General features: G+C 36.0%; 2 protein-coding genes across 7 annotated transcripts; one reads left to right on the top strand and one right to left on the bottom strand.

Annotated features, from left to right (window-relative positions):
- The first annotated feature begins 7,479 nt into the window (after positions 1-7,479).
- On the top strand, positions 7,480-12,862 carry LOC113761738 (probable receptor-like protein kinase At2g42960). Of its 3 annotated transcripts, none has more exons than XM_027304849.1 (8): positions 7,480-8,051; positions 8,575-9,236; positions 9,341-9,445; positions 9,797-9,919; positions 10,005-10,175; positions 10,318-10,447; positions 11,396-11,611; positions 12,291-12,862. In XM_027304849.1, exons 2-8 carry the CDS (start codon positions 8,575-8,577, stop codon positions 12,414-12,416), a joined length of 1,533 nt encoding a protein of 510 aa, XP_027160650.1. In that variant the 5' UTR covers positions 7,480-8,051; the 3' UTR covers positions 12,417-12,862. The 3 variants fall into 3 exon arrangements, with proteins under 3 accessions (XP_027160650.1, XP_027160651.1, XP_027160649.1); XM_027304850.1 differs by having other exon boundaries at positions 8,570-9,236; positions 11,399-11,611; XM_027304848.1 differs by having other exon boundaries at positions 8,570-9,236.
- Positions 12,863-13,786: 924 nt separating this feature from the next.
- LOC113754465 (EVI5-like protein) lies at positions 13,787-19,803 on the bottom strand. Of its 4 annotated transcripts, none has more exons than XM_027298891.1 (9): positions 19,625-19,803; positions 18,915-19,326; positions 17,755-17,950; positions 16,738-16,908; positions 16,544-16,660; positions 15,457-15,654; positions 15,326-15,385; positions 15,096-15,194; positions 13,787-14,297 (listed from the first exon to the last, which is right to left on the bottom strand). In XM_027298891.1, exons 2-9 carry the CDS (start codon positions 19,052-19,054, stop codon positions 14,214-14,216), a joined length of 1,065 nt encoding a protein of 354 aa, XP_027154692.1. In that variant the 5' UTR covers positions 19,055-19,326; positions 19,625-19,803; the 3' UTR covers positions 13,787-14,213. The 4 variants fall into 4 exon arrangements, with proteins under 4 accessions (XP_027154692.1, XP_027154699.1, XP_027154708.1 ...); XM_027298898.1 differs by having other exon boundaries at positions 18,915-19,192; XM_027298907.1 differs by lacking the exon at positions 19,625-19,803 and adding an exon at positions 19,593-19,611 and having other exon boundaries at positions 18,915-19,192.
- Between the last annotated feature and the right edge of the window lie 403 nt (positions 19,804-20,206).

The following is a 20,206-nucleotide window of genomic DNA, read 5'->3' as shown; positions in this document are numbered from 1 at the left end:
GTAACATCAAAAAACTTTTCAAAAATTTAAACTATACACTTCAAAATATTCAAAAATTTACACACTTCAAAATTTTTTTCTACAATTTCTACAGTATTTTACAGTAAAAATTAAAAACATACATTCAAAAAATTCACTTACCAAACGAGGCCAAAATGTAACACAAAAACAAAAATAGTAGTTCGTTATCCTTAATTCTTATTAATGTGAATAACCCCTCCCTTTCCCCCAAATTATTATTATTATTGTACTTTATGGATGCAAGAAAATTGTATAATTTGATAATTTTTCCTTTTAAAAATTTATTAGTAATCCGTTACCTCTCAATTACAAGTGAAAAAAAAATCTACAATCTAATTTTAATCTGCCACATCTACATCCATTGATGGTACTGGTTAGCAACACAAGCAAGATTAAGGTTTATGACTTCAAGAATCGTGTCTAAAATACCACGACTTTATATTAAACACTATATTGTACATACTGAATCTTCAAATCTTACAACACAAAAGAAGTGCCATTTGTGCTTAGTTTGTGTGTGTGAGTGTGTGTTTTTTTTTTAATAATTTATGCTTAGTATGTTTCATCTCTAATAGTAATAATTACTTTAGAGTATGTACTAATTATGGTGCGTGGGTCATCGACGAAGATATTGTGCATAGTTGGAATAGTAATGAAATGATTACATTCATTAGAACAAATGATTAAAGCAATGGAGCACAGATTTCAGCACCTTAAGATTGGCCCACTGCTCATATGATAAGATAACAAATCTTGGAACAAAAATAATTAAACGAAACACACTAAATACTTCTAATCAGAAACTATTCTATGCCTGCTTCAATCAATATCTGTAAAGTGTTGTTACCCATATTGATTCCATAATTAAGAAGATTATTATATCAAGTAGAGTATTAATCATTGTGCCGGGCCATTCAAAATGCACCATCTTGCCAATAGGAAACAGCATGAATTTCTGATAACCCTTTTTGATGATTTGCAATGTCATTGCTTAATTCCTTCCACCCCCGCCCTCCCAAAAAGAAAGTCCAATTTGGATGTGGATTGTTGACGTGTATGGTTGTTGATGGAGAAGATTGCCCAACAGAAACTTCTCTTGCAGCCTGAAATTTTAAGTACTGTAATGCTTAAACAGTTTTCTACAGTTCAATCCATATTAGTATACAATAAGTTCATGAATTGGTGAAATAAATTGAGTCTTCTGTTTTAGATCTTTTGATAGGGACTTCATGTCTTGAGTGACAGCTATTTTCCAACTATTAAAACCCCACATGGTAGTACAGTACAATATTGCTTAAAGATTGTCCTCTTGAACCTGCAAAGCTTTTGTCTATTTGTTTGAATTTTCTCCAATTTGATAGATGACTATTCTTTTTCATCTTTTAGCACTACGTGACGACAAGTTTTGTGAAAAATGATATGCCGAGACTTGAGGGATTTTCTTCAACCAAGAAGAATGTTATACTTTAAGGAGTATCCAAGAAGAATGTTAACTTGAAATATGTTATACTAGAATAAGAATCTCAAATTGTCAAAAAATTTAACTATGTGTCACAAGTGGGCATCTGTACATCGTACATGACTGTTGTATGATGACCACTTCTATCACATCGAGAGCAAATTCAAAATAATAGAAGTAGAAAAACCTACCAGATTATAAAAGGGATAATTTCACAAGCCTCCTTGAGGTTTCACAAACAATGATGACCACTTTCTATCATTGTGAATCAGTTTCAAGAAAACTAGTATGTTATCTACAATACATTCTGAACTACCTTGCTTGATCAGTAGATTTTTGAGTTGGTAATAAAGCTAAATTCCTATACTTCATGCATTCTATTATGTGTAAATTTATATGGTGACGAAGGGATAATAGAAAAATATTAAGAATTGAAGTAAATGCTGGTGTGTTGTTCTGATCTTATGTCAAATAAAAGTTGTATTTTGTTATTGAAAGATGTGGGTGAATTCCATAATTCTCCCCTATGGCTTAAAGAGCCATAATTTCTGCTAAATGTTTTCACTTTGAACTCTAAATGCAGCACAAAACAATAACTTTATATGCACCCAAACTCTTGCTGCTTACAATTATAATCTTGAGGGTGTAGATGCAATTGTGATGTTTATATACACTTGCTGCTGAATAAAAAATCTGGCGGTTGGAACTTGCAGGTAGGTGTTGCTATGGTTGTTAAAACATTGCTTATGTTTCCATGTGGTGCTTGAAAGTTCCTGAATTGTATTTATACCCCTTCAACTTTACTAATCATTTCAACCTTTTAATAACTTACAATCTTTTACTAACACAGAGACTAGGAGGGCATTCATGAAATAAAAATCTCATCTCACTCATGAAAATAATATTTTAATCCTATTTGGATTGAATTGTTACCAAAATCTCAAAAGCAAAGGTGGGTAGTAAAATTTTTAAAACCTCAGGGGGTGTCAGTGCAAGTGTCAGAAACCTCAAGGGAGGTTTGCGAAATTATCCCATTGTAAAAACATAGAAGCTATCGGGTAACTAAAACTAAATTCTATGTGTATGAGTTTTTCAAAAAGTGATCCTACACATGTACAATGCATTATATGTAAGTTTGGAAAGGATGATTTTTTTTTTCAATTATGTATGTATATAAAGAAAGTGCAAGTTTTCCTATGCAGTGTATAAATTTTTTGTTGTTTTCAAGTGTTATATTTTTTGAAATGTAAGATTAATTAAAAAAGTAAATAATTACAAGGGAGTATAGGTAAGATTAAATAAGGAAAGTGTATAAATACAAGGGAGGGTAATAATTGTAAGTATGTGTATATATTTGGTAGATTAGGTGAACATTAGATGTGTTAACGACTCATCAGAAAAATCCTAAAAAAATTACTACATTTTCAGTGCATGAAAAAAGATATTCGTGAATTTTCTCATAGTATAAAAATACGTTCTTGAACTTTTCAATTCTCTAAAATTATGTAGGCCGATGTAAAGCGTGTGTTCTTAATCTTTTTTCCCATTTCTTAAGTCCTTTGAGAAAATCCCAATTTTTTTTATATCGGCTAGAGACTTTCACGGATGATTCATGGCACTGAGGCTAAAGCTTTACAATCAAGTTTGAAGGTCCTGTTATGGGGCGTGTGAAAACAGCAGATATGCAAGAGAGCATCAGCATATCTTGTTGGATCCTTTGACGTGATTGTAAGCCTGCTCAAATTTAAGGACGTGATTAGCCAGCTAGTATATTGTAGGCCCTGAAACATAGAGGCAAGAAATCCCCCGTGATTAGTGCATTCATCCATGAGAAAAGATTGTTGAGCCAATTCATTAGAATTAGTCACATCCTGTTACATCCTGTTACCAAGTCAACTCATTGCCCCTTTGGAATGCCAGCACATTTGCATGAGGGTTTTAGCATAATTTGATAGCATCAGATACAAATTCCTGTAGGAGTCCCTACTTTCATTTTGTACTCCTTTTAAAAAAGAAATTTTTTTTAGCAGGAATGGGATGGAATTTAAGAAGCGGAGAAGATGCATGTAGGGAAATTAGAATAAAAAATTTCTACGTTCTGCGGCCCCAACATTACTTTTATTTTGTACTCTTCATTTCATTTTACATGAGTGAGTAGCTTGGAATATTGCAGATGCATGATTCACTACACACTTATAATGATTATATCATACTACAACAATGTGAAAGTGTATACATAATTAACGATTTAATTGGAGTCTGATGATTCATCACGTGGTTTGTTGATTGATGATGCCTTTGTCCTACGTCAAGATTTCATGTGCTGAGAAGATATATGGATTCCTAGAACTTTTTAATGTTCCTACTCACAACTTTCCTAAGTATGCTATCAATTCTTTGTATATGGAAAAACCCTTCTTCGTCTTTTATTAGTTCTTCACTTGTTGCAGATTTGGTTCCATGATTAATAAAATTATTCTATTTTTATTATCCAAGACAAATTGGAGTCTAAAAAGGTAATAATTAACCAACCCGATTGATTATTCATAATTTCTCAAGTTGTGATGCTCACCTTAATTGGGTCCTTAATCAGGTTTACAGATGAGTCATTGGTGCACAAATCATAGAATCACTACTGGTACTGACAGGTTTTGAATCCTCTTGTGAAGCTGGGAATTGAATTGATTTCTCCGCAGCTTTTTGGCCATTGGGTTGACCTCCAACCGAAGCAAAGCCAGAGTTCAAGTCATATCTCCATCAAACAACGCATATGACGTGCCCATCACTTTCACAAATACTTGATCCAGCAATCAAACAAAGCCATTAAATGTACCAAAGAATTTGTCATGAAATTTACAGGAACCTGCTACATAAATGAAAAGCTCATACGTGATTATCTGTCCTAAAGGACCTATGTGTCATCAACCTTAATTAGCTTATAGTGGATGGTCAGTATTTGGCTTGGCAATCATATCAAAATGATGAATCTATTACATGTTTTTTTTTTTTGGGATATGTTTGCATGATGGATCAAGTTACTTCAAAACCAAAACTGTTGATGACAAGTTCTGAATCAATTATGGTCGGTAATTTTTTGTATTTTATTTGGTCTGTGATCCCATGGAAGAAACCTTAAAATATGTCATCTACACACATGGCCATAGTCTAGTCAATTTACATTTAAAGGGCCCTTTTAGTTCCTAAATTATAAGTTTAGGACAAGGGTCCAGTCTAATCTTAGGAGACAAACATGAAAGGATTCTGTTTATATTCTCTTTGTCAAATATATCAATTGTTTGGATTCTAGTTTTTTTATTCCATTGAGGCCAATATCCTCCTTACATACATGAATGGGTTGTGTGTATATACATACATACACACATATATATATATATATGCACAAACAAAAAGTGACTAAAAGCCTTGAAAATTACTTTGCTCAAAGCAGTAGAGTGCTTGAAATTTTAGTTATTTTGAAACCCCCCAAAAAAAAAAAAACCAAATTAATTTTCCTTGTAATATCATCAGAGTTCGGTAAATAATCAAAGGTTTTTCTTTTTCTTTTTGTTTCTTTTTAGGGTTCTTTTTGGCAAAATGTCTTTCATGTTTCAACTCATCTTCCACCTGCGAAGGAGAATAGCCTTAGCCTTACCCTTATATCGTTTGCACCTCAAGAAACTGGATATAATCAACATCTCCAATGAGGGTTAGTTCTCCCCTAGAATGGAAAAGAATATGTATTCTTCCAGTTACATGTGATGTGAGATTCCTGTGAGGAAATATTAAATAGTGTAACTAGTATTAAAAAAAATATACTTACCATTTGCATGCCTAATGCACGCATGCACAAAAATGGTTTAGAGTTTTGACATCTGTGCACGTAGTGGTTTCTTGTGAAGACAAATATATCAGTTTTCTAATGCCAAAGTCTAGGCTAAATACAAACTGTCTTCAGAATCTAGAAGTGTCAATCAAAGAAAAAACATATTGTTTTTTTTTTGGTGGTATTTTCTGTTTTTCCTATCTTTTTGTTTTTTGGGGTTAATAGAAATAGAATGAAAGATTTGTTTTATTTCTCACTAAATATAGAACACGAATGTTTTTATTAACTTCAGCTGAAACATTAGCAAACAATCAAGATAAATGCTCTCAACTTATCCATCCAATAGCATTACAAGTTTTTTTCTTCAGATAAACTTGTGATGCTAGATCTGATATGATTGAAGTTGTGGGGCTGTGGGGCAATATATTGAAGTTTGGGGGAGGAGATGGGGGCTACTTTTGTTTTCAAGATAAATGCTAAAGAAAATTTTCAAACATATGGGCAATGCACTTTAATCGTTAATGATTTTGGTGTACGAAGGTTTAGCCTAATGTAGCACGCTAATGTGACATGGAGGCATGGATCACAGCTTGCAAAACCAAGCATATACTACTATCTTTTTTTTTTTTTTGTCGCAACTATATCCTGTTGGAGGAAGTCACTTGAAAGTGACAGTCACAATTAAGTGGTAAGGTGGAAGGCAAGGGTTGAACTTTGACATTTCACTCCCATCGAGACTTTAAATGTCTTCGTGGTATCAACAGTGGCAAGCATATACTAGTATCTAGAAAATAAGAAAATTTTAAAGTAATAAAGCAAAGAAAGATTAACCTAAGAATTGTAGCCCACACCTCTACATTAGCTTTAAATGTTATTGCAATGTTTCTTTTTCTGAAGACTAGCCATGGTTTTTAAGTTTATCTTTAACTCTTTTAACTTGTTTGTGACTTGTAATTCCCAACATAAATGCAATGATTTTGGAGATAACGTTTCTCTCAAGCATACATGCTCTTGAATGCTCATTTCCCTTTTCTTAGTAGGCTTGGAGAATGACGCAATGCAGCAAGAATGAAATTTTCTTAAAATAACATCCTTTCTTTTTTTTTTTTCAAATTTTTTTTTTATCAAAGGAAGAGCAGGATTTAAGAAGCAGGAAGGAATCCAGAACTCAGAGAACTTCTTCTTCTTTTTCTTTAAATTTTTTTTTTTGGAGAATTCATGTATCATGATTTAGCATCTCTTTTTGGCTAAACAATTACTCATGTATGAATGGAAAATGAAACCGTTCGACAAAGATAAAGCCAAGAAACGAAGAAATCTTGGATGAGGGTCCAATATGACTCATTGACTTGAACAGTGAGATGGAGAAGTAGGCCACCGTTTCTTTTCATAACTGCAATGGACCTAATCAATTTCATGTTTCATTTGTGTCGGTCTTGCTTGTTCTTACACAAGTTTCCTTTGTTTCTTTCTGATCTAAGATACAAGTTTCGTTTACACCATACGAGCTAGCCAGTTCTTTTTTTGTTTTTGTTTTTCTTTGTTTGTTTTAGAGGGAAAATACTGAAGTAAATAATAAAACCTATATTACAATCTACTCGCTAAAATGAGTCTTGAACTCAAGGGTCATCATGCTGTTCAGAAGCTATTGGTTCTTTCTCCATGGAAGCAAGCAAAATTACAGCCTATTTTAGGGGGATTAAGTTATAAGAATGCAATAAAAGCTACCAAATAGTAACAGTCATTAATCAGTTTTAGAGTGGAGTAATGAAAAATTCTGGTCGTGATATAGTCATTTACTTTTGCAACAAAAGTAGTCGTCTTTCTACTGTTTTCCCTCATCACCACTGTTTTCCCTCATCACAATTCATATTTTCACATCCTTCATTCCCAAGTCAGTCATAACACAGTCTGAAACTGCTCCTCACAATCTTCCTAAAATTACTGCACTAATTTTAACCGACATTTGACCTGCAAACATAAAAAGATATTTTATATCTCTAAATTTTCAACTGTACTGTACTTTTTCTATGCGCTTGTTAGTTACTGGACTGCCCCAAAAACTGTAGCAAATTCCTTGGAAAACTATTTCTTTTTTTTCTGATAAACAGTCATCTTCACAAGAAATTAAAAGTGCCAGCCTAAGTCCAGGCCCGGGGGGTGGGGGAGCGGGGAGGTTTGTTTGGCTAGCTTGCGCCTCTCCATGCTTCCCTTTTACTGTTTCTTCTAAGACATTCTTATTACCTACCACTGATAACTCCATCCTTCCTTATTTATCCTGTTCATTTTCTAGCAAGTATTATAACTGATTCCACCACCACCACCATCACAACCATCGCATTTATCATTGTGTCATTAGTAACATTTTTCACCATTCTATGTACCTGTACTCTCTTTGCAAGTACAGCCCTTTTGTTGTTGTTATCTGGTCAAGGCATTTTCAAGGAAAACAGGGCAGTTGGTGGAGTTGGAAAACTGAATCTGAGCTCAGATTTGAACTTGCATTTGTTAATGCTGTGAAAAACCTGTTGGATTTCCATCAGTTGGCTCTGAATTTGATGCTTTTGAGGCCTGTGTTGATTTGGGATTCTGGGAAATGTGCTGATATTGATATTGATCTTTTGGACTTCTTTGGTCAGAGATCTGTAGTTGCAGTTTAGTTTGCTTCTCCAAGAAAAGGTTGGATTTTAATGGGGTGTCTGAGATCTATGCTGTGAAGGGTCGTATACAAATCCCATTTCACGCAAGGTATGTAACTGAGAACGAGTAAAGAAATTCGAGAACTCATCACATTGCTCTGCTTTTCTTTCATTTATAATTATTTCCATTTACTTAATCTGTTCTACCTGTTCATGTGAAGAGTGAAACAGCAAATTTAGGATATGTTCGTGAAGTAACTTTTTGGTAGGGAGAAAATGTGCTTTCTGCAGTTGGTCTTCTTTACTTATGTGTTCTTGATCTATCAATTGAGAGTGAAAAAGATGCATCTGTCTTGTTGCATGGAGTAACTTCTGCTGAGTGTTGTTTCCACAAGCTTTGGTCTTGTTTATCCAGCAACACGATTTTAAGAAGACAGCTAAGATGTTGCATACTCATATTGGCCTCATGCCAACCAAATTAAGAGCTAGTGGAAATAAGTAACTTTTTTGTTTTTGGTCTTATAATAGTCAATAGTATGAGCATTAGAGTCATTTGTCTTGAGCCATTAATATTTGCGAATTCTATGTTCCTTGTGCTAATTCATAGGTTTTTGTTTTTGGCTTCAGAGAAGATGGCTTCTGATTTAAATGCTCAGCTATCCAAAAGCACTTCAATATTTGGTCTGAAGGTTTGGGAACTGATTGGAATCATTGTTGGGGCATTGATTGTAGTTATCCTCTTTGTGCTGACATGCTATCTTACTTCAAGAAAGAAATCAAAAAGAGCTAATGAACAGATTCCCTTCAGCCAAATACCGGCAGTTTCAAAAGAAATTAAAGAAGTGCGAGTGGAGCAAGTATCAACAAATGAATTTACTCCTCGTGAAGGGATTCTTCTTACTATTCATGACAAATCTAGTGATAAAGAGTCTGACAAGGTTTTGGTCCATTTGGGAACGGGGAAAACGAAGAATGCAGATAACGGCAGTCAATCTGGTTCTTTTCATCATGTTGAAAGAGATGGTTGTGGATCACAATCTGGAGAGGAAGGGAGCTCTGGAACATTTGGTGCATACAAAAATTCGCATCCAATAACAGCTCCTTCTCCTCTGACTGGACTTCCAGAATTTTCGCATTTGGGCTGGGGCCATTGGTTTACTCTTAGAGATCTTGAGCTTGCAACAAACCGATTTTCAAAAGAAAATGTTCTTGGTGAGGGTGGATATGGTGTTGTTTACAGAGGAAAACTAATTAATGGTACTCCAGTGGCCGTTAAGAAGCTCCTCAACAACTTGTGAGTGCCTTAACAAGTTGATTCAAATAGCAACATTTCCCCTTCTCATAATTCTTTTTCTGTTAAGTGTCCAATTGTCTCTTGATTTTTCTTCATTTCACCAGAGGTCAAGCTGAGAAAGAATTCAGAGTGGAAGTTGAAGCCATTGGGCATGTGCGTCACAAAAATTTGGTCCGGCTTCTAGGATATTGCATTGAAGGAATTCATAGGTATCTGCTTCATCATTCTTTAATCACTCTTTATTTTTCTTAAATAAATAAGCTTAAGATCCAAATTCTCGAGTCTTCATGCAATGATAATCATGACTCGGACATCATGCATTTGATACATGTGAATAGTCTACCTGCTAGCTGAGATTCAAAAGCTGAAATCTCATTGTAATTGACTTGATCATCTTGCAATCACAAGAGCTACCATTCAAGCTAGTTTTGAGTTAGGAGTTCTTCTGTTTAAATATGTGTTAGGTGACATAAGCGCACCACTAAAAATGTCAGGATTAGTATTATAGTTTTAATAATGTGCACTGTCAGCACTAATCTCATTCACTGTCAATATTTCAGGATGTTAGTCTACGAATATGTCGGCAATGGTAATCTAGAGCAATGGCTTCATGGAGCTATGCGCCATCATGGCTATCTTACTTGGGAGGCCAGGATGAAGGTTCTACTTGGCACAGCTAAGGCGTAAGTTGAATCACTGGTATCATTTGTCCAACAAAATCAGTTTAAACAAAATCTGTTTAATTAAAACTAGATACATTTGTTGCAGTCTTGCTTACTTGCATGAAGCAATTGAGCCAAAAGTTGTTCACAGAGATATAAAGTCGAGCAATATACTGATAGATGATGACTTCAATGCCAAGGTCTCTGATTTTGGTCTAGCTAAGCTGCTCGGCGCAGGGAAAAGCCACATCACAACGCGGGTTATGGGCACCTTTGGGTGAGCAATCTTTTACTTTTCTATCCAAATGCAAGACAGGTTTTTATGATGTTCGACTTTTCAGGGATGCTAATGAATATGTTGTCTTACTGTCTATGATTGTGGAGGGACATCTTACCTTCATTTACTTATCTCTGCACAGATATGTGGCTCCTGAATATGCAAATACTGGTCTTTTGAATGAAAAGAGTGATGTCTATAGCTTTGGTGTTGTACTTTTGGAAGCAATTACAGGAAGAGATCCAGTAGACTATGGTAGGCCGCCACAAGAGGTACACATTACTACCTCCCATCCTGTTGGATTAGAAATTGCAATGCATTTTCCGATTTTTAAAGGCTATTCAGACATGGGCTATGTGATTTCTCAAGTTTGAACTTACTGCAATTGTGCGAGAGAGAGTTTTTGCAAGATGGACCCTCTGAAATCCTGATTATTGTTTGAACTCTCAATACCATTCATTATACACTAGAGTTTTCTCTCTTTTCTTCTGTTTGATAGTCTAGAAAGAGCAACAGATAGAACCAAGGTTATCCATTTAAGCAAATTTCCTGCAAACGTTGCAACACTTAAGCTTCATCATGTAGATTTTTGAAACAAAATATGAGGCTATGTTGGCATACTCATGATATGATGTTCCTCTGGTATTGTACAATAAACATTTCTGCTTGCTTTTCAGCATGAACTATATTTTCCAAACAGTTACTTAATCAAGCCTGTTTATCTATTTTAAATCTTCTCAAGACTAATCTTGCATGCATTTGATTGTTCTATCTGATATCCTACATAGCAAGCTCCCCATTTTTAGACTGTAGTATGTACCGCACTACAAGGGCAACTTATGTAAAATCACTATTGTGTAATCTTTTTGGTTTATTAACACTATTTGCATCCCAAGAAACTGTGTTTGGTGACTAGAAAAAGACAAGCCAGGAAAGGAAATGCAGAATGGCGTGTTCTGGTTAAGGCTATGTATTTAGTACATAGCTTTACTTTTTGCTATTACTCGTTTGTCTTACCCATGATGCCTCTGAGTTGCCTCAAGAAAGTTCTTTTTGTGCAAAGTCTTTTATTGGGATGTAATTATGTTCCCTTTTCTGGATGGTTCACTTTCATGCTTTCTTTAGACATTAGTTGCTTTATATAATTCAGCTATACAGCAAGGTTTCAGAACATAGTTGGAAGTTTCCATCTCATTTAATTTAAAGTTCTGTTGTGGTAGCAGGTGAATCTTGTTGAGTGGTTGAAAATGATGGTTGGAAGCAGGCGCTCTGAGGAAGTGGTGGATCCTAATATTGAATCCAGGCCATCTACAAGAGCACTTAAGCGATCCCTTTTGACTGCTTTGAGATGTGTTGATCCAGACTCTGACAAGAGGCCAAGGATGAGTCAGGTTGTTCGTATGCTCGAGTCAGAGGAATATCCAATTCCAAGAGAGGTTGGTTTAGATTTTTCTGTCTTAAGAGTTTAAAAGTCTTTTGGTTTTTGGTTTAAACACTATGACTTCTTCAAACCAGAGTTTCTATGATCAACTTTACTTCTAGCCTTCTAGTTTATTACTGAAAGAACGAACGTATTAACTAGGTTCATGTTGTTTCCATCCCTCCACCCTTCCCTCCTTGCTCGAGTAACTTTGTACTGGTTGGAACCGAAGTGTATATGCACTTTATTAAGAAGATATCCAGACTAGAACCATACGCTACTCATACTCGGTTTACTTCTTCCATTAATTTACAGTTTAAGGACTTGTTCACCTAGTCACTCATTTAATCTTCTCCACATTTTTGGGCAAACTTGTGCCTGTGGCCTCTTTTACCTACATTTCTTCCTAATAACCTATGACCTTTTCTCACGTATTCAAGATCATTTTGGACAAATGGTTTTCTTACACTGTGCTTTACCCTGTGCCAACCTCACAATAAGGAGACCCTTCACTCACATTCTTAATCACTCTGCAGCATTGGCTCATTCATGGAGTTCCTTGTGTGTTTGTTGCAAAATTATGTATTGCAGTGGATGTTGTTCATTCTGCTAATAATGTGCTTTCCTCCTACATTTATATGGTTTCTCCATCCGAGCCCTGACGGTATTCATTCTTTTTCAATTCAATCTCCCAGGATCGAAGGCACCGAAGAACTCAAGTAGGTAGTACTGAGATTGAGTCTCAGAGGGAGAATTATGACACTGATAAAAGTGACAATCCAGAACCAAGGTCAGAGAGCAAAAGGAACTACAGAACATAAAGGAGACGGGACTCCAACTGAAAATCCGGAGCACAACGCACATAAATATGTTTCTTACAGAATTGGCAACCTGATGATTCATGATCTGATGTTATGATCCTCAACTCTTTCGTTACAAGTATTGGCGTTTTAGGGTGTAGAGACATGGCGGGGAAAAGTGCCTTTTCTTGGTTTTTTTTTTCTTTATTTCATTTTCAGTTTTGATTGTCTATTTTTACTTTTCCCCTTTGGATTGGGTTCCCAGATTCATTCTGTTTTTGTTTTATAAAGCATTATGATTTCCTGTAAGAAGGCAAGTAGATCAAGAGAGAATTGGCCTTACGTATGAAAGTGGTGGTGTGTTTAAATCTCAACAATCGTAGCGGCTATGTACAGATACAGGACTTTATTTCAGCTTGTTTAACCATTGTTTTGATTCAATGAATATGCTTATATCTTCTTAGACAGTGATTGAAGTGTCAAGAAGAAGGAAACTACCAGTTAGCACATTCATCATAGTTAGCAGCTCCAGCTCCGTATCAAGGTCACGATTGATATCATCACTAGCATCAATAAGAAAACCACATGGTAAGCTGATGCTAATATGCATGTGAAAAAACAGGTCAGGAAAGTGGAGTGACATCTCAATATTAAGGTGCATATCTGGGTCGGCTTCTTCACAAGAAATTCATTGGGAAAGAAGCGTACAGTTAATTTTTATCGCTCTACCCGGGGGATGAACATTATTGCTTCTTCCAAAACTGGCTGTTAAGATAATAAATCAATAATGGCAATTCTCAGACAGACGAGCACCCTTCTGTTTCCAATTCATCAAAATACAAGGGCTTATCTGACGCCTGTAGGATTGACTGCCTAGAAGAATATAAAAAGCAAAGCAGGCCTGGTTGAAAAATGTCAGGTTGCAAAGCTGATGAGATGGTTGGGTGACAGGCTTAGAATCAATGCTTCGATGGCTAATGCAAGACCTCTTGCTGATGCCCAATTAATACCTGATAACCGGAGCTAGTTCTACTGCTAACAAGACAAATCACTACCTGTAGTCCAGTAGTCCTTCCTCCAACAGATAGGGGTTTTGTGCTTTGGATTCTTGTAGCAGTTTCCTGTGGTAGGAGCTGTAAACAAGTCAAACTGAAAACTGAAAACTCAGGGACAATGCCTCTAGGTTCCTTTTCACAGGCTCAGCTTCTAAGTTCTACATTGCCTTTCAATAAATGGGTAACAATCATTCTTGTCATCAGTTATTAGCCTATGCATATAATCATGCGCTGACTATCTCGCAAGGTAATTCTAACAATGATTCAGTTCATACTAGTGACCCGTACACATGCAAGACCAATTTTCAATATAATTTATGCATATACTCGAACAAATCGTGAAAGGGATAATGCATTATGCTGAATCAAAAAAAAATCTCAACAAACACTGCCAAACTAGTTCTTCCGTTGATTACAGCATTTCTATTCTACTAATTTACTAACTGGGGCCTTCAATCCCATCCAAGGTCATGCTTGCTATACACGACCCAGTGAGAGCAGAGAAACTCCCAAAGGGTCCATCAATCAAACCAAACAATCGCGGTCGATTATGAGTAAATTCCAACCGGCCGACTAAATGCAAGTCTCGGTATGTACACCAGCCAAACGCAGATTTCAGAATCCAAACAAATAATAGTTTTGTATGTACAACATTGGCTGAGGTTCTCTGTCGATTCAGACGCCCCCTTGCTCAGGGTTGCTAATATACAAAGGCGACTCAGGTTCTCTCTTGATTCGGATGCCTCCTTGCTCAGGATTGCTGTTATCCCTGCTTCCTATTCGCTTCAGCTTGCTTCCCATTTTGCTTTTCATACTCCTGCTTCAGTGCATCCAAACCTCTCGACACCTAATAATGAATCAAGTATTACAAATGCAAATTGAACAGACTAATACAAATACAAATACATCTAATTAATGGATAGAAGGAAATCTCGGTTTATTGAAAATCATTTACAAATGTCCAAAGGCGACCAAATATACTGAGACTGCAATAGGTGTCCTATTAGCAAAGAAGTACAGTAAAACGAAAATTCCACAAATTTCAATGGTATAAATGCAAGTTGTCTCACAGAAACGATCAACAGCAGTTAACGTCGAATGTTATTAGAAGAATCATTTTATCATGATTGCCATCCTCTTAAGGAGAAAAGCTGGAAAGTTTTCCAAATGTCCTAAATTACTGTCCCCGTGAGGAAGAGATAGTGCAATAAAGCATAAAACAGGCACCTGTCAAGTCAATTTCCTGATGTTGGACAAGGTGACATATCCAACATTCACGAGTTCCAGATTTCAGACTATGATCACTAACTAGCAAAAAGTTCTTTGATATGTAAAACAGTCCATAAAGGTTGGAGCTAAGTTGGTTGCTCCATAGGGTGCACAAAATTTTAAAAAGTTACTTCGTTTCCAGATGTACACTAAAGCAATTTTTCCACAGATGGTCATCATACTAGAGTAATTAACTATTCTATGAGCATGTCACAATTTAACAAATTTCTGGAGAAATAAAATAGCCCAATTGTGACATCAAACGAATAACATTTGGTAGGCAATAGCCAATATGACTACATGTATCTTTGCTGTTTGTGTATCTATTGAGAGAGAGAGAGAGAGAGAGAGAGAGAGAGAGAGAGAGGGAGAGAACCTTAGTTGAATAGGCCAGTGGTAATAGCACATCTGGATTCAAGGCATCCTCGGGGAAATTACGTAAAGCATGTATGAGTTTCTCGAAAGGTAATTTTACCTGTTGAAATATTCAACTATAAGCAAGACTTAAATCCAGTGCATAAGGCTCCCATGGGCTGGCTCCAGTGAAAGCACAACAAAATTATAGCTGACAGATACAACTTCAGTTTGACAACAATGGAAAAGTACCAGGTCATCATGGCAATATTTCAAGAGAGCCAAACCTACTTTGAAAACAATCCTTACATCCTATCAACAAAGATCAGATCAGTGGTTGGCATTTAACAATGGAAGGGTGAAATAAGCAACTGGTTACTAACCTCATAAAGAAAGACATCCCAGATACGAATAGCCAGATGGAATGGGAATGAATAAGAGAAAACAGTGATGAACCACTGGCTAGCATACATGCTAGGGTTTATCATTTCCTGAGAAAAATGCTCCCCTAACTTTGGCAGATGCTCCTTCACTGAGTGATCAAATTGATAAAGATACTGCTGTACAAGAGGCAGTCCAGCCTGCTCCACATGCATAAGAGTTCTTAAGCTAGTTGAAACATAGGACATTACAGTTAAAACACACTGAAAAGAGTAATTTGGTGTTTGCGATGGCCAAGCTGATTAGCTACAGAATCTGGGTGGTTTAATCAACAAGGGCCACTGAAACCAATAAAAGCAACTTTTAACACTTCAAAAAGATGCCATTTCCTGATGTTTCTTTCATTACCGGGATAACAACTAGTAGTTTTGTTTATATTCATCTATGGTACCAAAAGTTTATTCGAACATCTTTTTAAGAGAGACATCAGAAAATTGAACAGCCATTAAAACTTTTATTCCCTGAAATTCTTTAACAGTCAACCAAAAAAAGAAAAAAAATACAGTTGCAATATCATTAGAGTAGGCAATTCTCAACTAAAAGCTAAACTTGTTTCTAACATGCTGTTTCCCAGATCAATAGTAAAGTGGGCAAAAAATTAGGGCATTCTATTAAGATCCTAAAGCTATACCATAGATGCTAAATCAAGCTTTTTTGCCATGTGCTGGCATAGCACTTTTTTTTTGAAGTCTCAACTGTAGCTCTTAAAAAAATAGCACATTCCCAGGCATCCTTGGCATGGAAAGAATCAAGCGGATGGACAGTGCTTTTTCTTACAACTTGAAAAGAAAAATGCTTTTTTGTTGCAGAAATAAAGTTTTCAGGTGGATATATGGCAAAAACTCACAATGCATTGCATAAAAGCCCATGACTGAATTATTACCGAATACCTGATTATGCAAGTCAAAACGATTAGACACTAACCAAACATGTATTCTCTGAAATATATAAAGGATTTCATTCCACACCAAAAATCTTAGATCATGTGATGTCGACTCCAAATTCATTCATTTTGAGTTCAATACATACCAAGTATAAACCTTCCATGGGAGCATGGACAGCTCCTTTAAGTAAGGCCACCAGCAACCAAAATGCATCTTCCTCACTCATATAAAGTAGCAGGAGACCTGCTATAAATCCCATTCCCTGCAATCAAAACATTTTCTTATTCTTCTGTCTCCAAGAGAAGTAGATAAATGATTTCCGGGTTAACCAGAAAAAACCTGTACATATCCAACATCCCTGTCAAACACAGAGTATGCCTTTAACACATTGTAAAGTGATCTCTGACCGGGTCCATGTCTCTGCCGGAAGAAAACATGTGAAGGAAATGTCCGAGAAATGTCTCGTATAATATCCAGCTCAGAAGCTGATGTCTCATAAATGACTAGTTGCTGCAACAAATAAAACTTTTATCACAATCGCAGGAACAAATTGAAATCAACACATACAGCTAGGATACCTCTAGAAGGAAAACTGATACATCATCATTAAGACATGAAGCAGAATGTGACACTATGACAGTTAAAATTAACAAGAATCAAATTTGCCACACAACAGGATTGTGATTAAAAAATTTAACTCCATCAATTCCTCAAAAGAGTAGATCAATTGGGTGAGGAAAAGCAAGGAAAGACAAAATAATTGTGGATATAAAATTCTTTTGACATCTATATGCTCAGACAAGAATATAGCTCGTCTAACATTTGGCAAGAAAGCAGAATAAGCAACTATTACCCAGTGATATAGTCAGGTATTAAGAAAATGGGATGCCTTTTTGAAAACATAGTAGGTAATTAAAACTAGGTAAACTAACCTGTTTACTCCAATTTCAACCACTGATTTACAGTATCACCCAAAACAAAGCATTTCAGCTAGATAAACATCAGCTAAGTGACAAAACTTGGTCTGTGATCCAAGTACCAGGGGATGGTAAATAAAATGACCCCGTCTAAGAAGAAATAGAACCACTTCCTAGAAGTCAAATGGACAGATCATTCAAAGGGTGCAATCTTTCTCAGCCAGAGAATCAGAGCTACTTTCTTAAAGCAATATAATCACATTTCAAAAGCATGTCAGGGAGCAGGTAGGTGTAGCTAAAATTGAAGTAAAATTGTGGACCTCCAAGCAAAAGAATGCACTGGCACTTCTTGGCATGAATATGATGTTATCAGCAAATGCATTTACTGAGGCTTGAGAAGAAAAAGAGAAGGACAGATTTCAAAAAGTTAGTGCACTACCTCATACACTCCTGGGTTCATCAACAAGAGGTCTCGGCTTCCTGAGATCAACTGCCAAACAAGTCCTCTCAGGCAATCAGGAATTCCTTTTCTAATTCGTCTTTTAACAACATGAGGTTTCCTCCGAATATAATGCTTCCAATCACTGCCTCCAACCCCAATCATCTTCCTCCATTTTCTAATCCTTCTTTCCTCCCTGAAAATCATTTCTTAATTCAGTGCAATGATAATTCGAAAGAACTATGCATCAATCATCTTAATGTAGCCTAACTAGTTTACTGTGTAAGTATTTCATTCAGTCCAAGCATCTTCAATGTTCCACACACATTCTATGGACCTCTAATAGTCTGTACCCTGAAGCTGGATTACTGAACAACTACATTTCCAGAGTATATCAAGGCCAAGAATACTAAGAGATAGTGTGGAAACATGAAACCATAGAAACACAAAAAGTATATGTTATTCTTCTGAAAGTAAAAAGGATGCTCGCCTAAGAAAGATTAAGATAGGAAAGCAGACTACCAGAACAAGTGAAGTCCTCTACTTAGTTTAAGCCTACAAAAAGATTATCATCTTGGATTTCAAAAACTGATTATTGACACATACTTTGAGCAGTTCAGAATCTACTTTTGATTGGCGACACAATTGATGAATGGATCTATGTTTAGGATACAATTGGCAGCTTTATGGATGTCAGAAATCTCAGAGAGAGAGACAGAGAGGGGGGGTAGAGAGAGAGGGAGGGAGGGAGGGAGAACAGCCTACAACCCTAAGAGAAGAAATCAATATAGACCAGTAATTGCAGTAGTGCATTCTGCAGGCAATCCAGTGACTGTCATTTCAATCACAATAGCCTGATGGCATCATGGTGTGGCAGCCAACTAGATCCAGAGCTAAACTTATCAAGATATATCATAAGAAAATTATCATTGTGATTCAATGAAAAAGCACAAAGTAATTGCAGTAGTGCATTCTGCAGGCAATCCAGTGATGGTCATTCCAATCATAATAGCCTGATGGCATCATGGTGTGGCAGCCAACTAGATCCAGAGCTAAACTTATCATGATATATCATAAGAAAATTATCATTGTGATTCAATGAAAAAGCACAAAGTAAGAAGTGCATGATTTTAAGCCATCTTTTAACAAAAAATGCATACCTTTCATACTCAGAAGCTGATCTGCTCCTACATAAACCTTCAGCAGAGTTTTGCTCCTGCTTCACAAATCCAAATCTATCAACTCTTACAGGCACGGCTGGCTCAACTTCATGATCATCTGCCACCCTTTTCTTTTCCATCTCTATCGCAAGAACTCTTGAACACCCCAAAAGGCCTAAACCAGGGTACTATAACACCACAAAATCGCTGCTTATTTGCCACATTGCACATCACAGCTCGCTAGAACCCAAATTTTCGCTTCACAAGATGATATTCACCTTCACCAGATAAAATAGCAATCAATTCTTTTAACCGTTCATCACTTTTCATTTTCTACATCTTGCTTTTTAATCAGCAGCGATCCCACAATTTCAAATTAATGAAGTATACCCCGGATAACTCAAGTTCAATACTGACATTGTATCAAGATCAATCAGAAGCTCCTAATAACATGGTGATAAAAGGGGTAAAAGGGGTTCCTTTTTTAGCTATAAAATTCAAGAAAATCAGCCAATAGTATCAGAAACATAAACCAACATAGCAGAACAAGAAGAATCCACAAAATTTTCCATAAAAGGCGAAAAGGGTTCATCTCATTTCACATTATCATAAACAAATATAAGCCGCGTTATAATACAAGAAACCGAAATAAAAGGAATAAGCTAAAAAGAAGAATACCAGCAACGAGGATTTTTTGAAGATTTACTTACAAAATTTGATCCGATGAAGAATTTGAAATAATTGGCTATAAGATGATTATATTCTTCAGAAGTTACAAGATTGCAGATTTGTACTTGTAACGAATTTTGGCGAGGTTTCGTTGACGTTTACGGTGGACGCGTACTGCAGCGCGGGGAATCTAAGCCACGTTTGGCTTCGAAACGTCGTAATTTGGTAATTGTAGATGAGTCCAATTAATTAATCTAGAGCTTTAGGATACCATTACGTTTAGAGAAATTTTATCCTGTATTATTTAACAGTGCTCCAAATAAGATTGTGAAATCCGTTAATTTCATATCAGATACCATCAGAATCAAATTGAACTCCATCTCTCAAGCGTATTAGTCTGTATTTTTTTGGAAAATTTGACATACTAAAAATCCTCAACTTATAAGAAAATATTATTAAAGGAGGATTTTACATTTGAGCAATTCTAGGACGGGCTATTTAACTTGGATGGTTGAATATCAATTTTGTAACTCTACCTTTCCAAGAAATATGGATATGTACTTTGTGAATTAAAGACTAAAAAAAAAAGAAGTTAATATTGATGAGTAGCAATAGTTGTGTGT

Source organism: Coffea eugenioides, chromosome 2, assembly GCF_003713205.1.
Source record: "Coffea eugenioides isolate CCC68of chromosome 2, Ceug_1.0, whole genome shotgun sequence".
In the NCBI taxonomy this organism is placed as follows: domain Eukaryota; kingdom Viridiplantae; phylum Streptophyta; class Magnoliopsida; order Gentianales; family Rubiaceae; genus Coffea; species Coffea eugenioides.
The sequence above is the reverse complement of the archived record's forward strand: the minus strand, read 5'-3'. Positions and strand labels throughout refer to the sequence as shown.

Coding starts and splice junctions, on each gene's coding strand:
- LOC113761738 (XM_027304849.1), top strand. CDS start 8,575: ATGGCTTCTGATTTAAATGCTCAGCTATCCAAAAGCACTTCAATATTT. Junction 9,920..10,004: donor CTACTTGGCACAGCTAAGGC/GTAAGTTGAATC, acceptor CATTTGTTGCAG/TCTTGCTTACTTGCATGAAG. Junction 10,448..11,395: donor ATGGTAGGCCGCCACAAGAG/GTACACATTACT, acceptor CTGTTGTGGTAG/CAGGTGAATCTTGTTGAGTG.
- LOC113754465 (XM_027298891.1), bottom strand. CDS start 19,054: ATGGAAAAGAAAAGGGTGGCAGATGATCATGAAGTTGAGCCAGCCGTG. Junction 17,951..18,914: donor TCAGCTTCTGAGTATGAAAG/GTATGCATTTTT, acceptor AATGATTTTCAG/GGAGGAAAGAAGGATTAGAA. Junction 16,661..16,737: donor GGGATGTTGGATATGTACAG/GTTTTTTCTGGT, acceptor TTTTGATTGCAG/GGAATGGGATTTATAGCAGG.